The sequence below is a fragment of the Gigantopelta aegis genome, chromosome 10 (assembly GCF_016097555.1).
Source record: "Gigantopelta aegis isolate Gae_Host chromosome 10, Gae_host_genome, whole genome shotgun sequence".
NCBI lineage: Eukaryota > Metazoa > Mollusca > Gastropoda > Neomphalida > Peltospiridae > Gigantopelta > Gigantopelta aegis.
The window spans coordinates 49,304,102-49,324,348 of record NC_054708.1 but is presented as its reverse complement, the minus strand read 5'-3'; the positions used below and the strand labels follow the sequence as shown (position 1 = coordinate 49,324,348).

Below are 20,247 nucleotides of genomic sequence, written 5' to 3'. Positions count from 1 at the left end.
CGGGTCGGACAGATTTATCTAACCCTAGGGTCAGACAGATTTTTCTAGCACCATGCAAAAGCTGGATAACCCTGTCCAGTGGGCAAGAATGTGCTATCCTGTCTGTGGTATGTGCTATCCTGTCTGTGGTGTGTGCTATCCTGTCTGTGGTATGTGCTATCCTGTCTGTGGTATGGTGCGTATAAAAGATCCCTTGCTACTAATGGAAAAATGTAGGGGTTTTCATCTCTGAGACTATATGTCAGAATTATTAAATGCTTGACATCCAATAGCTGATGATTAATTAATAAATTTGCTGTAGTTGTGCCGGTAAACAAAACAAACTTTAATGTTATTCTTGTATGTCATACTTTTAAAGAGCCTATGAAGTGACAACATTACAAGAAAAACATGTTTTTCTTTTTATAACCTTAACTCTGACCCATAAGGGGGGAAGTGTCTAAGGTCAGAAGTTGGATTAAGTATTCACAAAAAGAAAACAATCCAAATTTTCTTCAATTCTTTTAGACTTCCTTAAGCTTAGTTGGAAATGGACCAAGAGTATTTATTAGTAACTTACAAGAGTTATGTAGAGAAAACCTGTCATATTGTGCTGTGTAGTGATGGAAATCAACACGCTTGGTATTTGTTATAAGCAGAGACAGAAGAACAAAAATAGAAAAAACATTAATGTTAAAAAAGAAGAAAGAGTAGTACTGTATGTATTACTTCACTATCTTTACTTCTTTTTTTAATTAAACATGCTTTTTGTGTTATTTTTCAGGGGTGTATTTGACTTTGAGGAAGTTTCTGTACATAGCTCACTTGCCACACCTCAAGGTATTTCTCCTACCATTTTTCCAAATGATTAATACAATAGAAAAGTACACCATAATAATAAATAAAAAATTTATATTATTACTTACCATACTGGAGATCAATGTTGAAAAAAAAGAGTCTTGCATTGCTTGCCATCTTTGAAATATCTTCGAAAATATCTAACAGAGCTTAAAGTCATAACAGCATAGGTAATAAAATGAGTAAACCTAAAATTACCTACAAATAAATACATTTCCTTTGTCCCAAAAAGTACTTTTATTACATATCTATTGATTCAATCTTACTACAGTGATAAAGACATTTTCAATCCGTGGTATAAATTTATCTTGTATCACACATATTTGCGATCTGGGCAGGAACTTGTAAATGGAGAATTCTTTTTTTTATTTTTACTGGAGTTGGCGTATTTATTACTTTGTATGATTTACAAATTTTCAAAAATTACAGAAGATTGCCGCAGAGTATGATTCTTAACGTAAAGTAAATCCATGAAAGGAGGATTGATTAATAGATTTAAGAAAGAGTTGTTATAACGTTACATTAAAAACTGTTTTTGTAAAACATAAACGTAGGTATGTAATAAATACAGAACTTCACATACATTGTTTTCGCTTCCTATCTATTGCTCTCATTTATTTTGCACAAGAACATACCATTCGACCACTGGTTGTTACGATATTAATGTTTAGTATTCTAAGTGAGTATAATTATCATCAAGTATTAGATTAAAATGAATCTTGTTATCCATGATAATATACCGTTACAGATATCTAGAGTTGGGTGGGGGTGAAGGCACAATCTCTAGTAGGAGGGCACAGTCTGTAGTGAGGGAACCCAGGCCCCTACCCCACCCCGGCCCCAGTCCTATTGGCTTGCATTTAATTCGTTCACATTAGTGCATTTTAGCAATTTCGTTTTCTATTCACATATATTGACATCTATAGACAGCTGTGTATTGATAATAATCAACGTTTGTTTTCAGACCCTGGTGAATGTTCTGATTAGCATCCTACTGTCTGGAGGAGTTTACACTGACAACCTGGGCAATGTACACAGTGCCTATGATAACGATGTGCCTCCAATCTTCTGCTCCTCCGTCGTCAAGCTGGTTGCCATGCAGATGATGGCACTTGGGGTTAGTGTTGAAACAGAATATTGTTTACTGTTAACGAAGGTTAAAAAATGTGTGCATATAATTTTGTGTCATTTTCACCCGAACCTCAAGTTATGAAATTTATAGACACGTTCCAGCAATTGCACCACAACTGTGGTATGTGCTATCCTGTCTGTTGGATGGTGCATATAAAAAATCACTTGTTTCTAATGGAAAAATTATGCAGTTTTTCTTGCTAAGACTATGTCAGAATTACCAAATGTTTGACATCCAGTAGCCCATGATTAATAAATAATTGTGCTCTAGTGGTGTTGTTAAACAAACAAAACAAAGGTTATACACACACATTATATGCATTGCAGATACCAATGGTTCTTTCTGAAATTTACATATTGAAAACGTGCTAAGTTTGGTAATCACGAAAAAAACATGTCGCAATATTAATCTGGTTTACAGTAATTTTCTTTTTTACTGATATCGTAAAAAAGACTATATACAGTGAAACATATCTCAACCGGATCCTGAAGAACCCGGAATCCTGGTAAAACTGACCAAGTTTCATGGTTTCGAATTTTCTAAATTCTATGACGCGATCCTATAAACACCAAACCCTGTCTAAATCAGGTGATCCGTTTTAGACAGGTTACACTTTATATACTTTTTTGTCAGAGTTTGTCAGGGTGATTAATAATATAGATGACTATGATGTTGTTTTTGTCACATGTATTTTGAGGTAGAGGATGTAGTTCAGTGGTGGAGCATTCACTTAAAGTGTGATGGGTTCTATAATCTATTCCTTTCCTTTACATACTTGTATTGTGTGTTTGGCAGGATCAGTGTTCCCTGGAGCAGATCTGTGGTGGCCCAGCTGCGTTTCAGACGTCCGACCGTGTGATCAACCTCCTACTGAACTTCATCCTTCCACTGTCCATCAGAGTCGGGTGTGGGCGCAGAGGTGAGTTACATTAATACTCATATAATAGTTACGAAATTTTACTTGTAAAATGATAAACAATTATCACATGCAGAATCATTGTCTTTTTTTTTTTTTTTTTTTTATTGTCCCCAGAAACATAAGCAAGGTCAAGGTTGGGTCCTTAAATTATTGCTGTACATGATATTGTATATACATAAACTATACATAATTAAAGCTATACACTCGTATATAATGCATTTATTAAATAATATATGTATACATATATGCATGTGCGAGTGTGTGTGTGTGTGTGTGTGTGTGTGTGTGTGTGTGTGTGTGAGAGAGAGAGAGAGAGAGAGAGAGAGAGAGAGAGACAGACAGACAGACAGACAGACAGACAGACAGACAGACAGACAGACAGACAGACAGACAGACAGACAGACAGACAGACAGACAGACAGACAGACAGACAGAGAGAGAGAGAGAGAGAGACAGAGAGAGAGAGAGAGACAGATAGGCAGATAGACAGACAGACAAACTCGGACGTGTGTAGTAACAGGGATGAAGCCGAAGATAAACAAAAGGGAACACAAAGGGCGTGAGACGTATGCACACATGCATAGTATTCAATATTAAGATGAAACAGATAGGCTTAACATAATACTGTAAAATGGGATATTAGCAATGCAAAAGCCTTACATAACTGAAGGGGATGTCTGTGTGGGGTGCCAGTGTTACTTTGCATATTATTAGACACAGTAATCAAACACATAGGCTGCTTCAGTCAAACATTGGTTATATCCTTAGATTTATTTCACTTTTGTATTAAGGTGTATATTCATGAAAATGCTGTTTTGGTCTATAGAATTGTAACATCACTTTGTAAAACAGCTACAAAAGACAAAGCATACCTCAAAACAGTGAGAATAAAACCATATTTCTTAGTAAGACATTAAACATAAAAATATTCTTTTTATCATTACCAAGGTCATGTCATGGGGTTAGTGAAAAAGAACATAGCAATAGAATATCTTCTCCAGCTATCAAAATAGGGTACATTTAATGTTTTGGTGGGGGAGGCAAGGCCCTTATTATTACTGATTACACAAAGCACTAGTCAAATACTTCTATATTTTCTCCTTTCAGATACTCCAAAGCTATCGGAGACTGATGTTGTGTTTGTTCTGAATGCTGTGATAGGGTTGTTGACCCCAGCGTACCACAAGCCCACCATTCAGAACAGCACCAAGATTCACATTTCTGTCAATGAGTACAGCCGCAGTGGTAGCATCTCTCACGGGGAAAAGAGCTTCACTGGAGTCAACAATGAGCATCAGTTATATGTGGCATTTGTAGGTGAGCATCTGGAGGGGGGTTACAGAGTGGGAGTAGGAGGCAGACAAGCAGTGGATCAGGTTTTGAAGGAGGGGGTTTTATGTATTTATTTATTTAGGTATTTTTAAATTTACATTGGCATAATGATTATTCATCTGAAGGGAAAATGATCTAGCTCAGTTGGTAGATCACTCACCTGAGGTGCTTTGGTTGTGGGATAAAAGGACTTAGAAGAACCATTCTCTCTTTGGGGTTTTGTCCCATCCCGACCAATACCCCATGACTGGTGTATAAAATGCCATGGTATGTGTTGTCCTGTCTGTGGGAAAGTGCTTATAGAAGATCCGTTGCTACTGATGGAATAATGTAGGTTTCCTCTAAGACTTTAGCAGAGCTATCGTATGTTTGATGTCGAGTAGCCAATAATTAAATAAATCAGTGAAGTCTATTCGTGTCGTTAAAACAAACGTTTTGGTTCATTTGTTAAAATCATTTTGTTTACATAACTTCAAATTTCTTGACACAGTTAATTTGTTATGGTAAACATTTTAACTAAAAATTAATTTAAAATATCATTTTTGTTTTAGTTGTAGTTTTACATAAATTTGGGTATGTAAAATATTTTAAAATATGAATATATTTTTGTTTTAGGTCTGGAGATTCTATTGATATGCTTTGATCGACAGCTGGCTCCAGAATGGCATAGAGTAGCCAAATGTATACAAAGGCTTGCCACGAAAGGAAAAGGTAACATTTGGGATATGATCATTGCATTTTGTTGTCATTTCTAACATATAGCAGGACATTTATACCAACAAATATTATGTTATACGTTGTAAGCCTAAGCAACCAGGGTTTGACCAAGTTAATTATAATTTTCTTTCATTTACATAAGTTACAGCCCTATCACTTTATCTCTGCACAATGCAGAGTCCAATGGACATTTGGCAAAATAGTGATTAATTCCATGAATCTCTATCTAGTGCCTCATCTATAGGACAGCCATTCCTGGGGAGATCATTTACTGGAGATTTCATCTTTCTTGCACTACCACAAAGAGGACTGCCACTCATAGACTAGTTTACTAAATCCAAACTAGCACTGGCCAGAGCTCATTGGAATAGGTACAGTTGTAATGACATCCAGTCATGAATCACTGTCATAACAGTCTGTAACTTCTTTAATAGAAATAAGTTTTCTTCTTGTTCCAGGACTGCCACTGTGGAAGTTCCTCGACTTCATTGTCACCCACCGACCATCCCTGTTCCTGCTGTTGCAGACATTCATTCAGTTCAGGGTGAGCATTTGCTGTACCATCACACTCCGCTGAAGCTGAAATCAAACAACAGACATGTTGATTAGTTTTTGTATTTTGTATAAATATTACATGTCCTTTACATTTGAACCATGATGAATGTTTTTGTCTCTACTACGTAGTTCCAGTTTGCTTCAAGTTGAAACTTTCAAAGAATACTTTACCATTGAAAGTGCAGGAATATATATTTTACAATACCGTAACACAGAACATTGTCTAAACATTTTTTGTAACATGTTGTGCAGGGTTAGATACCTGAATACAATAGGGTTTTCTCAAAATGATTGCCTTGTTATCTCTCAAGGATATTATATAACCATCTTAACGATGTTCAAAGCTATTCTCAAAGCCTGACACTGACATGGTCTGTAAAAAAAAACCCTTAGAAAAGTGGTTACCAGCATCATGATACTGTTAAACACAATTCATTGTATTCAGTAAAATGTAGTTTTTGTTACAGTGCAAACCAATTTCATTTTACCATCTGGCTTGTAACTAATACATTCATTCAGCTCTCCTCACTGATTCTAGATAAACCAAAATGTCACACTTTCTGAAACTTACTGCTGCAATGTAACTCAATTGTACATCAAAGGCCATGGTGTGTACTAGAAGATTTTCTGTCTTTCAGCCAGGTGTCAAAATGACACTAGCTATAATTTAAAATGACTATATCATAGACACTAAATAGCCGTAGTTTAAATTGGACATGTTAGACACCAAATAGCTGTAGTTCAAAATCTTCTGAGGTGTTGTTGAACAAATATTCATGTCATTTTTCCTTTTTGAAACTTACTGTTTTCAATTGTTGGAAAATTGCATTAATCACATGAATATGTTAACCATTTGGTTTCGTCCTGACTAATTGAACTGTTTGCTGTCTAGATGATGCGAGTGAACTGCGATACAGCTCAGGAGTTCTATCTGCAGACGACCATCAAAGATAAGCTGAAAGGTTTCAGCTACATTCATCCCAAGTCAGTTGGGACGATTCTGCTGCATCTGGCGACAGACCTGAAACAACTGAAGGAGGAGATCTCCCACGTTTCTACAGGCATCAGTGAGTCACATGTCTATGGTTTACTCTTTTGAGAGTGGAGGGCTCAGTGGAACCAGGCTCGCCTGATGCACGATCCATCTAGGATTGATCCCTGGACTATTTCTCACTCCAGCCAGTGCTCCACAACTGGTGTAACAAAGGCTGTGGTATGTACTATCCTGTCTGTGGGATGGTGCATATAAAAGATCCCTTGCTGCTAATTGGAAAGAGTAGCCCATGAAGTAGCGACAGCAGGTTTTCTCTCTCAGTATCTGTGTGTCCAACACCATATAACCATAAATAAAATGTGTTGAGTGCATCGTTAAATAAAACATTTACTTCCTTCCTTTTGAGAGTTGGGGCGAGATTTAGCTCAGTTGGTAGAACGCTCGTCTGAGGTGCTTGCTTCATAGTCCTGATTGAATCGCCTCAGTGGACCCCTTCTGTATTTGGGTTTTTCCCCCCCCCCCATCCCAACCAGTGCCCTATAACTGGTATATCAAAGGCTATGGTATGTGTAGTCCTGTCTGGGAAAATACATATAAAAAATACAGCTGGTTTTCTCTAAGACCATATGTCAAAACCACACAGTCTTTGACTCCAATAGCCGATGATGAATAAATCAGTGTGCTCTAGTGGTGTTGTAAAACAAAACAAACTTTACTCTGGTGTAAGTCTGTTGGTTCTTTCTTACTGTTTACTGTTGTCTTCTAATGATGGTTTATAACTGATTAAAACAAAACAAACTTTACTCTGGTGTAAGTCTGTTGGTTCTTTCTTACTGTTTACTGTTGTCTTCTAATGATGGTCCATCAATTTAGTACATAACACTAGGTTTATAACTGATTAAAACAAAACAAACTTTACTCTGGTGTAAGTCTGTTGGTTCTTTCTTACTGTTTACTGTTGTCTTCTAATGATGGTCCATCAATTTAGTACATAACACTAGGTTTATAACTGATTAAAACAAAACAAACTTTACTCTGGTGTAAGTCTGTTGGTTCTTTCTTACTGTTTACTGTTGTCTTCTAATGATGGTCCATCAATTTAGTACATAACACTAGGTTTATAACTGATTAAAACAAAACAAACTTTACTCTGGTGTAAGTCTGTTGGTTCTTTCTTACTGTTTACTGTTGTCTTCTAATGATGGTCCATCAATTTAGTACATAACACTAGGTTTATAACTGATTAAAACAAAACAAACTTTACTCTGGTGTAAGTCTGTTGGTTCTTTCTTACTCTTTACTGTTGTCTTCTAATGATGGTCCATCAATTTAGTACATAACACTAGGTTTATAACTGATTAAAACAAAACAAACTTTACTCTGGTGTAAGTCTGTTGGTTCTTTCTTACTGTTTACTGTTGTCTTCTAATGATGGTCCATCAATTTAGTACATAACACTAGGTTTATAACTGATTAAAACAAAACAAACTTTACTCTGGTGTAAGTCTGTTGGTTCTTTCTTACTCTTTACTGTTGTCTTCTAATGATGGTCCATCAATTTAGTACATAACACTAGGTTTATAACTGATTAAAACAAAACAAACTTTACTCTGGTGTAAGTCTGTTGGTTCTTTCTTACTGTTTACTGTTGTCTTCTAATGATGGTCCATCAATTTAGTACATAACACTAGGTTTATAACTGATTAAAACAAAACAAACTTTACTCTGGTGTAAGTCTGTTGGTTCTTTCTTACTGTTTACTGTTGTCTTCTAATGATGGTCCATCAATTTAGTACATAACACTAGGTTTATAACTGATTAAAACAAAACAAACTTTACTCTGGTGTAAGTCTGTTGGTTCTTTCTTACTGTTTACTGTTGTCTTCTAATGATGGTCCATCAATTTAGTACATAACACTAGGTTTATAACTGATTAAAACAAAACAAACTTTACTCTGGTGTAAGTCTGTTGGTTCTTTCTTACTGTTTACTGTTGTCTTCTAATGATGGTCCATCAATTTAGTACATAACACTAGGTTTATAACTGATTAAAACAAAACAAACTTTACTCTGGTGTAAGTCTGTTGGTTCTTTCTTACTGTTTACTGTTGTCTTCTAATGATGGTCCATCAATTTAGTACATAACACTAGGTTTATAACTGATTAAAACAAAACAAACTTTACTCTGGTGTAAGTCTGTTGGTTCTTTCTTACTGTTTACTGTTGTCTTCTAATGATGGTCCATCAATTTAGTACATAACACTAGGTTTATAACTGATTAAAACAAAACAAACTTTACTCTGGTGTAAGTCTGTTGGTTCTTTCTTACTGTTTACTGTTGTCTTCTAATGATGGTCCATCAATTTAGTACATAACACTAGGTTTATAACTGATTAAAACAAAACAAACTTTACTCTGGTGTAAGTCTGTTGGTTCTTTCTTACTGTTTACTGTTGTCTTCTAATGATGGTCCATCAATTTAGTACATAACACTAGGTTTATAACTGATTAAAACAAAACAAACTTTACTCTGGTGTAAGTCTGTTGGTTCTTTCTTACTGTTTACTGTTGTCTTCTAATGATGGTCCATCAATTTAGTACATAACACTAGGTTTATAACTGATTAAAACAAAACAAACTTTACTCTGGTGTAAGTCTGTTGGTTCTTTCTTACTGTTTACTGTTGTCTTCTAATGATGGTCCATCAATTTAGTACATAACACTAGGTTTATAACTGATTAAAACAAAACAAACTTTACTCTGGTGTAAGTCTGTTGGTTCTTTCTTACTCTTTACTGTTGTCTTCTAATGATGGTCCATCAATTTAGTACATAACACTAGGTTTATAACTGATTTAAACAAAAGGTTTTATTTTATTTTTAATGTAGGCTACATAGTTAAAATTCATTAATAATTTTCTCTGTTCAAATTCAAAAGAACATAGATTTTTTTTTTTTAAGCTTGGATGAAAGCTTGTGTACTGGACAAAAATGTTTGATTTTGGGTGTTTTGGTTTTTTATCAACACCTGACATATTTTTTGTTTATTTCTAGGTGGTTACAGGTCAAGGACAGCAACGTTTGCCACAGACCGGTCTGATTTCACTTGTAACCAGATCCCAGAGCGCCACCGGCAGACTAGCGTCACCGAGTTTGCAGCAGAGATTATCGGCGTTCCAAAACCCAGTCTGGGTGGTATCGGCAAACGAGCCAGTAGAGGTGAGCTAAAAACAAATGTTAACCAAATAAAGGCCCCGTCGGTGGGCCCATTGGGTTATTTCTCGTTCCAACCAGTGCTCCACAACTGCTGTAAGAAAGGCTGTGGTGTGTACTATCCTGTCTGTGGGATGCTGCATATAAAATATCCCTTGCTGCTAATAGGAAAGCCACCCATTAACGACCGTGCACTTGTCAGTGTGGGTGGTCCTTACCAGAGTTGTTTGATTTAAATTATGATTTAAATCACTGCAAAACAATCATGCATTTCGATTTTTTTTTTTTTTAATTATGTTTCATTTGATTTTTATGATTATTGCATTTATTTTTATTGATTATTTTGTAAACGTTATTTATCAATTAACTTGCAGTACAAAAAATTAAGTGTTATTTAAAATCAATTGTTACTTACGCTAGATAATTATTTTTACATATATTTATAATTGAATTGCAATTAGATTTCAACACCATGTAGTCTAACAAGTCGATCAGTGACAATTCCCCCAAATCTATGGTTGGGATGATCCTGGGAGATCAACACAATAGAAGGTGTCAAGTGAAGCCACTCTGCTTCAATGTGGTAAATTGGATGAATTTGGGGATGCTCTAGAGTCAGATCTAACAGATGTGACTTGAAGTCACTGACTTCACGTGTCAAATCACCTTATATAGCCATCCTGGCTAAACACCAAGTACTTACACATAAACTCAATAATCACCAAAATGCATTTTGTTGCCTCATTTCTAGATGTTCGAGGTATTTCCTTTCAGAATGCAGTGAAGCTTCCAAATTGTGTATTTAATAGGGAGCAAGTATTCAATTCAGAAGCTCCAAATTAAAGTAAAAAAAAAAAAAAATCAAATAAATCTGATTTAAATTTAAAAAAATCTGATTTAAATTTTAAAAATCCGATTTTTTTTATTTAAAAAAAAAATTCATGATTTTTTTCAACCCTGGTCCTTACTCCCACCCACCTCAAACCCTTTCCTGTCCTGGATAGAGGAGCCAGCATAAGACGACACCACGTCAGGGCCTGGTAACACAAAGCACTCGTAACACTTACCGTACGTCAGATGTACACCATACATAATGTGTGGCGTACGTCTGATGTAAGTGTTACGAGTGCTTTGTGTTACCAGGCCCAGGTGTGCACTGTATCAGCTTACTCTGAATGTACATGTTAAGCCCTTTGACCTGATCTAATAGGAAAGAGTAGCCCATTGCGTGATGACAGCAGGTTTCCTCACTCATTATCTATGTGGTTCTTAACCTGTCTGACGACATAACCATAGTTAAAATGTGTTGTGTACATCGTTAAATAAAACATTCTTCTTTCCTTCCTTCCTTCCAGTTAAAGAAGTTTGTGATATCAAGGTTCTTTTAAATATTTAATTCTTATGTATGAGGCATATGTTTGTTACAGTCAATTGGAGCAGTATATTTCAGTTAAATTCCTGTATTTTGGAATGGGTGTGGGTGGGGTTCTTTAGCACTATTATTTACATTGTGTTATATTGATATCAATTGTTAATAAATAACTTGGATTCAAGAAGCACATGGTGTATTTTCAGGCACTATCCTTTCTCAGTCGAGCATTACATCCAGCCCACCAGTGAAAACTGTTACGATTGGATCAAGTAATGGCAATGGGAGTCCATCCATTGGCCGTCGCAAATCGAGCAAACGTATCACAGCCAAGGAAGGCAGTAGGATCCTTGAGAAGTTCAGTCGTAAAAGTACGATAGAGGATGAATCCCCAGGTATTACTAGTTGTAGTCCGTAGGGATTAATATTTCATGCAAAACTGTTGTTCTGTTCGTGCATCAGTGATGCAACTTATAATTGACATGTACCATCAGTTTTAAATAAGAATTGTTAGCCATTTTTGCAGAATTTATCAATGTATAACAATCACAAATTGTATAAAATCATGTAGTGTAGTGAAATGATTTTATACTAAATTTGTGACTGTTGTACATCGATAAATTCAGAAAAAACAATTCTTATAATTACAGTTCAAGCACAACTTAATTAGTTAAAAACACACTTAAATCAGTTCTATGTAATGGCGTCCCATTTGGCATAATTAGATCCCATTTGACGTAATGCCATCATTTTCTATGGTTTATTGGAGGATAACATTCAGGTTTTTTAGTGACATCGTCCAATCAGAATAGAGTAAATTGTATAAGAGTGGAAAGTTTGTAATTATATTTAAATGTTGTAAAGTGTCAGGTCACCAAAACTTCATATATTTAAAAAATCCAGGTAATTATTTTCTTTTTTAATGTTGGACACTTAATGTGCAGCACAACAGTAGTCAAATTGAAATCTCTACCTGAATATTCTTCCTGTTCTTGTTCTGTATAGTTGAACAAATATTTTGTCGAGTGTGAGTTCAATCCTCGTTTTATTTTCAGAACCACCGACACCAACCTCACCATCTCGTTTGCAACGTCAACCAACGATCTGTTTACGAGGTCATCTGAGCAAACAGTCTAGTCAGGAGGAGCCTGCCAGAGTTATCTTTGAGAACGAGGAGGAAGACACGGCTAATGGAGGAGGTAAACAGATTTTACATTTACATCACTTTGAGCAAGGAGCTCCAGTGCCAACTAGTGCCCCATGACTGCTGTATCAAAGGCCATGGCATGGGCTGTCCTGTCAGAGAGAACGTGCATGTAAAAGATCCTTTGCTGCTAGTGGTGTCATTAAACAAAACCAAGTTTAACTTTAATAAGAAGATCTGTGCAACTTGTTCAAATAAAGTTGATTGTTGCAGTGATTCCCCAAGTCCCAGTAGCTGAAGGAAAATATATTTGGATTGAAGTCTTGTAACAAGTAGATCAAAGTTTCAGTCTGGTTGTTGGATTTGTGGGCATAATGATTCACATTTTCTAACCTTGTAATGGGCTAAGTCGTACTAAGCTAAAAGGTTATGTTAATGTATAAAAGAAATAAAAAAGCATTTTGATAAAAAAAAAATGTTTTCATGAATATTTAACTTTACCTTTCTGGGCCCATATTTTCGAAGCCATCTTAGCGCTACGAAATCGTAAAACCGTCGTAGGTTGTGACGTCACTACAACACACGCCATAGTGATGTCATAGCTTATGATGATTTTACGATTTCGTAGGCTAAGATAGCTTCGAAAATATGGGCCCTGGTCTTTACCTTTCTGGTCTTAGCCCATTCAGTCTATCTTTTTCCAAAACAAAGTATTCAGTGGAAAATTATAACCTGTCCATAAAGTGGGCAGGTCCCAAATGATTATATAAGGTAGAGGTTAGGTTAAGTATTCATTTAAAAAAAGAGATAATAAAATGTTCTTCTATTTTATTTATTTTCATTTTGGCAGCTCGCGGAAGAATCCACGATGAAGATGTTGTTGATGCCCTGATCACTGTGGACACCGAGCCTCGTGAACATCGTCTTCAGCGACAGGACGCCAAGAGTCGGAAGACGTTTAAAATAAAACGCCAAAAAACGAAGTCGACTGCTGTGCGCCGGTTTATGTCGACACGTCACGGTCGTCCGGCCGACTCTAGCGATGGCGATGCCGGAAGCAGCGAAGACTCCCCGATTCGGACTGCTGCATCAAGGGCAACGAGAGCACAAAGGGCGACTGGCACGGCAGTGGTGTTTAACGACCACAAGACGTTTAGTTTGAGAAACCCGGCAGCTGGTCTAGCCCGGTCAGTGGAGACTATTCCTGAGTCGATGGAAATGAAGGTACATCCAAACGCGGCTAGAGTTTAGCTTGTCGCATGCTGCTTTGAGGCATGCTGTGCAAGAAATAACTGTTTATCTTGTTACACAGTGTGTCCAAGAATTACTTTTTCTAGAATTATCATAGGGAATGGCTTGGTTTTGATTTGAGGTCATATTACTAACATGCTAGCTATTGTACAGGATAATATGAGACACTGTCCAAGAATGGATTTGCTTGAGTTACAATAGGGAGTGGTTTGGTTTGATTTGAGATTAAACTACTAACATGCTAGTTATTTATAGGTTATGTGAGACATACTTTTCAGTAGTTTCTTGGTGTGGTTTTATTTTCTGCTTAATGAACTTTTGTCAAAACAACATTGGGATCAATAATTTACATCAAGGTCACTAGTTATAGTTGAATTGTTTGTTGGGTATTCACAGGTTTTAAAAGTGACAGACCGTAGGTTTTAAAAACTACAACTTATTTTTCACTATTCGAGCCATTTTTGATAATTGAAATTGGACATTACTTGCATTTCGTTGCTTAGAGTATCTATTTCCGTACATCCAAGGTGTTTCTAGTCATCCTGGTGTTTGTAATACCACGAAATGCATTTTTATAATTCTAAAAATGCATGTACCTCTGATAATTAACGGTCATGGATATGAGCTCTAATCTATTTTTAGAGGGTATTTCCCCATTTCAACATTACAGATTCTCATTTCATTCTATTGTACATATAACAGTATCGAGACGTGTTACAGGTTTGTAGATTAACCAGACTTAGTGTCCATTTTCATGGCTTGAAACTAGAGTCTGGGACTTTAATCTCAGTTGTTTTAATATCGTTTTACTGATATTTCATACTCTGGTGTTATGACACAATGATACAAAAAAATAAATGAAACCTCAGACAACAGTTTTAATTCTAGGTTTAAAGCTGTTGGTTACCTCGATCCAGTCACCTGACTGGTATTAACCCATCTGGATACAACTGCTTTTCACTATATTATGTTTTTCTTTAAAGGAGCAATTTGACGCTCTGTATTATTGGTCTGCTGAAGTGCCAGAGTTGCCTTGTCAGAAGGCATTGTGCATTTGGTACTTACTTTATTAAATAAATAATCAAACTGCTGATATTTTCCTCCAAATTCATTTATTAAATGAAATGTCTGTGGTTAAATGTACTTGTTGAAACCAACAAGTTTGTTAACATTTGGAGTCAATTCTTTCAATCATTTTTAACATAATGCATCGATATATCAGGGCTTCTAGAATTTTTATAAAATCCACCAGCCATTGGATCAATGATTTAAAAAATTTACTAGCCACAATTAAAAATTCACTAGCCCTACTTTTCTTTAAGTTAATAAAAATTTACTAAAGAGGGAGATAGAGCTTAAAAACACTAACTTTGGGGGGTTCGGGCTGAGGCAGGACATTCATATTTACATAGACTTTACTGCAACATTTGACCCAAAACAATTAACTAGCCATCGGACATAGCAATAGTAGTTATTTACTAGCCCAACATTGATTATCACTAGCCGTGGAATGGGGCTACCATAATCTAGAAGCCCTGGATATATGTCAAATACTTTAAATTCATTTGCCTATTATTTTTTCAATGGTTGCTTTTGCAGCCTAGGGTGCAAGTTCTATAAATATATGTTAACGGATAGCTTTTATCTTTGTGAACTCTTAAACCTTGGTGCTCTTCTTTTTGGTGCTACATTTCAGCTGTAGGGATCACAATAAGAAGACAACTTTTGGATTTTGTTTTTGACTTTGTTAGTTAAACTCAGGGGTGTTTAAATGGGATACTGAATTAGATACATCATTGCTGTCATTAACAAATGGGCTAGAAATAGATTCTGAAATAGTGTTTGTATTGACCTTCCGTCCATCTGGGTTCATTAGCATTATTAAACATAGAATTCACAATGTAGGTGTGCAGTGTAACAGTTAGGTTGTCATAACCTACTTTCCATGTTAAGAAATGTGAAAACCCCACCTGTCCTGATGTTGATGTGATATCGAGTTGGATTAAGTTGCTAAAATATGGTAGTAGGTAAGATACTAGTAGTATGTGAATGACTCTGCCTGATTAATTGAGCAGGAAATAAATGGTTACAAAGGACTCAGTTGTAAGTAGTAAATTAGAGAGATCAACTTTGCAAGTTAAATTTAACACACCAATTTAAAATTCAAATTTCTTGTTTTTGTTTTTGTTTTATCTAGTGTCCTTTATTGCTAAGAACCATCTAAGAGAAACTGGCCATTAAACAAATAATACTTGGAACTTACAGCTATAGTGACAGGGCTTTAGATTGCACCAAAACTGAGGTGATAAAGGTTGTGCCCAAAACATGTATGCCCAAAATTAGTACCGGTAAGCCCAGTTTAAGTACAAACCAACTAAGCTCAAACATTTCACCTCACAATCAATGGAATGTTTAAGCTGTAATTAGATTAAAATAACTTGAAATGCATTTCTCAATATGTACAACTCTTTACCAACCATTAGTGACATTACTGCACTAAAAGTAAAAAGAACTTGGTGTGCTCAGAAGAGACAAAAAACCTATTGTGCCCAAATTAGTAAGATCTAAAGCCCTGAGTGATAGCTACTTGACAATCTTGGCTGGTTGGATAAAAAGAAACACGAAGAAGCTAATTGTACCCACAAAACTCCTGCCCCGGAATTGGTCACTGGCGAAGTCAGAGGCTAAATCTGGGGTGGGCGTGCCTGAACCTTGATTGGATAGGGGCACGTAAATAGAGTCCCACTCCTACAAAACACCTCCCTCCTGCTCCGGAATTAGTCACTGGCGAAGTCAGAGGCTAAATCCGGGGTGGGCGTGCCTGAACCTTTGTGGATATGGGCACGTAAAAAGAGTTCCCATCCCATCCCATCCCATCCCACAAAACATTACTGATTATATTTATACATTACTAATTTTATTACTGTTTACCTGGATATATAGCTGTCCTTACTACCGGTGTGTTTTTCTCTATTGCACATAGTAATTCAGAATAAGTTAACTTGCAGGGACTGCCTTTCACAGATTAAATTCATACTTTGGTTTATGTTCATTTGTGTAAAAAGTTTCCACTTGGATATTTATTGGTTCTTACTTTGGTTAACTTAGATGATGTAGTTACTGGTGTAAAACGTAAAAGAGAGAGGAACAGGTGTAAAAAGTAAGAGAGAGGAACAGGTGTAAAGAGTAATAGTAACATGTGTAAAAAGTAAGAGAGAGGAACAGGTGTAAAGAGTAATAGTAACAGGTGTAAAAAGTAAGATAGAGTTACAGGTGTAAAAAGTAAGAGAGTGGAACAGGTGTGTAAAGTAAGAGAGAGGAACAGGTGTAAAAAGTAATAGTAACATGTGTAAAAAAATAAGTGAGAGAAGAATAGGTGTAAAAAGTAAGAGAGAGAGAAGAACAGGTGTAAAAAGTAATAGTAACAGGTGTAAAAAGTAAGAGAGAGAAGAACAGGTGTATAAAGTAAGAGAGAGAAGAACAGGTGTATAAAGTAAAGAGAGAGAAGAACAGGTGTATAAAGTAATAGTAACAGGTGTAAAAAGTAATAGTAACAGGTGTATAAAGTAAAGAGAGAGAAGAACAGGTATAAAAAGTAATAACAGGTGTAAAAAGTAATAGTAACAGGTGTATAAAGTAAAGAGAGAGAGGAACAGGTCTGCTTGTTCTGTGATGATGGTTTAGTACCCCATTATCAAATGAATTGATTTTTGTGTGTAGTGTTTGATAGATAAGTTGTTGTCTTTATTTCCCTGTCTGTTGTACATGTTAAATTTTTGCAACAGGCTTACATCATGCATAGACATACACATTAATATATGGCAGCTGCAAAATGTAAATTTTCTACTCTTTTATTTATATCCTAATCATATGCATTTCAGCTTTGCTATTAGTGTCTAAACATAGGTTTACAAATTGTTGTGAATTAATGTTGAATAGAAACTTATTATTCTTTAGCTTTGAATTATGTAAAGGGTATTTCTGTTATTCTGATGTTTGTGATAAATGGTTGTGATTTGTTAATAGTTTATACAAAATTTAAGTTGTTACAGAATTTAGGTTTTATGTTATATGTTATGATCAACAAACAAGGTATTTGATAATTTTTTCAGGATGACGTAATGTTTTGTTATTACAAAATATCTTACCTTTTTTTTTGACATCCAACAACTGATATATTGTTTGTGCTGGGGTGTCATTAAACATTTAGTTATCCATTTATTAGAATAGATCCATATATATGAAATGTTGAATGCTTTTCCCCAAAGGTTACACATCACCACGAAACTAAAACTTTCTGGAAATTATTTGATTTATCCAATGTATACAAATGATTCTGTAACGGAAAAGGTTTGTATTTTGTTTTCAGCAGTATTTTATATTAATAGTGCATTACATATTGGTTGCTACATAAAAATGTATAATATTGTTACTTTTTCACTAAACTTTGAGGAATAAAAATTCATCTGGTTTTAGTGCATGCATTCTAATACATTTCTTTCACTAATCTTTGGGTAATAAAAATTCTTCTGATCTTGATGTATGCATCCTGTCATTGGCATATTATTTTACCACCAAATATTTTAATTAATTGATACTAGTAATAATTATGACTCAAACTACATTTACTTGCACTTACATTCTAAGGGCAACTTTTCATAATTACATATAATAAAATGAAAATTATGTCAGTTAGTTTATTAAGAAAAACCTGTAAATGAATCCTTTAATAGCTAATTATTTGGTATCTGTAGTTTAGTATACATCAAATACTGAAATTGGTGCACATTTGAAATCAGAAATATTAAAAAATAACGCCTGTTAGAGCACTTTTTATTTAATTTCTTGTTTATGGTTGACCTAACAAATCCTATTTGGGTCACATTATCCTTTCATTTTTACATCTCGTATAATATTTAAAATGCAGACAAAACCATGTTTAAGTATTTATTTTCTACACCAAAAATACATTAATGTTTGAATAACTAATAGGCACCTGTACACCTTTATATCAGTATTTGCATGTTAATATGTTTGCACATTTTTCTTACCCACTGAGTGTTTCCTATATTTTCTTTGGTATGTGAAATGTTGTCAACCCTTACTTCCTGTGCTACATTTTCCTCTCTTAATACTAATTTCAACATATTCCACTTACTATCGTTACCAGCTAGTGATTATCAGCGAGTGACCTCCCATGAACTGCCTCGTTAACCTGTTGGATGTGTGGGCATGTGCATATAGCTAATTAACTCTAATAATTCTAATGGTAGTTTGTCAAATTATTTTTATTCCCATAATATTAGTTCTACAAGTCTGTATGACTTTTATAACATTGGAAAACATTTATTGATAAAGTTAATTGGTTGTACATTTTAAAATTTAAGTTAATTGCTTGTAAATTATACTATTGGACATCAAACCAAGGGTAGATCCAGGAAATTTTAAAATTTATTTTATCTTTGCAGAAAAAAAAGTTTTCGAAGGACTGAATTTTTATACAATATATTTTCTTTTGACTTTGTCATCATGGCAGAACAAAAATTTAAGAAATAGCTTTTATCATGGTTCAATAGAACCAACAACTGCTTGGTTATTACAAATAGATTAATTCATCACTAACTTTATTTGTTATGATGGTATTGTTTCAACTTGAACTATAGAATCAGTAGATTTTTAATGCTAAAAATGGCTATTTAAAAACAAAATCTTCAATAAAATGATCTTAAGTTACTGTACGAATGTCTTTCATTTGTGCTATACAAACCCCCAGAACTCTGCTAATATGTGGTAACTGACTGTTTTACTTCCTGGATCTGTCCTTGCTTTCTTTAAAATCCTTTCTTCCGTCTGACAACATTCCACAAGCTTTCTAGTCTGCCAATGTTGTTTCTTATGCTGCAATAGCTTTTTCTGTCTGTTTCTCTCTTCGTAGCCCAGTCGTCCCCGCTTTGTTCCACGGTCACGGTCACATGACGACCCTTCATTTGATTCTCACCCACACGCTGTCCATGGTCGCATTTGTCGTCAGGGTGCTCGCATTGTACGGTCACGCTCTCCTTCCATAAGTCCTGTGCTTTCACGCAGACCTATGCCTACTTCAGCTTCAGCCTCGGCCTCAGCCTCAGCCTCAGCCACGCCCAATTCAGCTTCAGCCACACCCACCTCACCTTCAGGTACGCCCACTTCAACGGCACCTCTCATCGGCATGGGCAACAGTCCGTTACGGGCATATGCCGTTCGTCGGTGCGACTCCTCCGATTCGCTGAGTGCCAATGAGAGTTCGGCACTGCTGAAGGACGAGGAGAAGAGCAAGTCACTTAGTTCGTTGTGTTTGTATTATGCAGATGAAGACGTTCCAGCTACAATTGTGTAAACAAAACAAAAATTGCTATTTTTTTCCATCAGATATTTTGTTTATAGCGTTAATCAAACCTGATTGTGTATGGTACTTGCCTAAACATATGTGAATGTTTTTATTGCCATTCACAGTTACTGATATGTTTTAGGTGGGTGTTCCTTTTTCCCTTCTAAAAGTATATATAAAAATAATGTACATTTTCAAAGGAATGTTTTATCAACAGCGTCTGTTTTAAAAATATACAGGGTGTACTCTTGTGAAAATGATAATTGTGAATGGGCCCTCGGTTACACATGTTAAAGAGTGTATTATGATGTTGATGTTCATTTACTACTTCCATGGGATGCAAAATATTGGTGTATTTTTAATGTCTGGTTTAGATGCAATGTAACCATGACATTAGTCTTATTGCACAAGAAAATGT

The 20,247-nt window shown here is 35.4% G+C and overlaps 1 protein-coding gene across 1 annotated transcript in view; it reads left to right on the top strand.

Moving 5' to 3' along the window:
* LOC121382754 (protein unc-80 homolog) overlaps positions 1 to 19,852 on the top strand; it is a 93,170-nt gene extending 73,318 nt beyond the window's left edge. The window contains exons 49-60 of the mRNA XM_041512332.1: positions 764 to 819; positions 1,802 to 1,954; positions 2,765 to 2,888; positions 3,996 to 4,205; positions 4,836 to 4,931; positions 5,396 to 5,481; positions 6,385 to 6,559; positions 9,540 to 9,704; positions 11,274 to 11,462; positions 12,123 to 12,266; positions 13,062 to 13,435; positions 19,398 to 19,852. Coding sequence (XP_041368266.1) covers positions 764 to 819; positions 1,802 to 1,954; positions 2,765 to 2,888; positions 3,996 to 4,205; positions 4,836 to 4,931; positions 5,396 to 5,481; positions 6,385 to 6,559; positions 9,540 to 9,704; positions 11,274 to 11,462; positions 12,123 to 12,266; positions 13,062 to 13,435; positions 19,398 to 19,838 — 2,213 coding nt within the window. The 3' untranslated portion in view covers positions 19,839 to 19,852. The remainder of the gene's footprint in view (positions 1 to 763; positions 820 to 1,801; positions 1,955 to 2,764; positions 2,889 to 3,995; positions 4,206 to 4,835; positions 4,932 to 5,395; positions 5,482 to 6,384; positions 6,560 to 9,539; positions 9,705 to 11,273; positions 11,463 to 12,122; positions 12,267 to 13,061; positions 13,436 to 19,397) is intronic.
* The last annotated feature ends 395 nt before the right edge of the window (positions 19,853 to 20,247 follow it).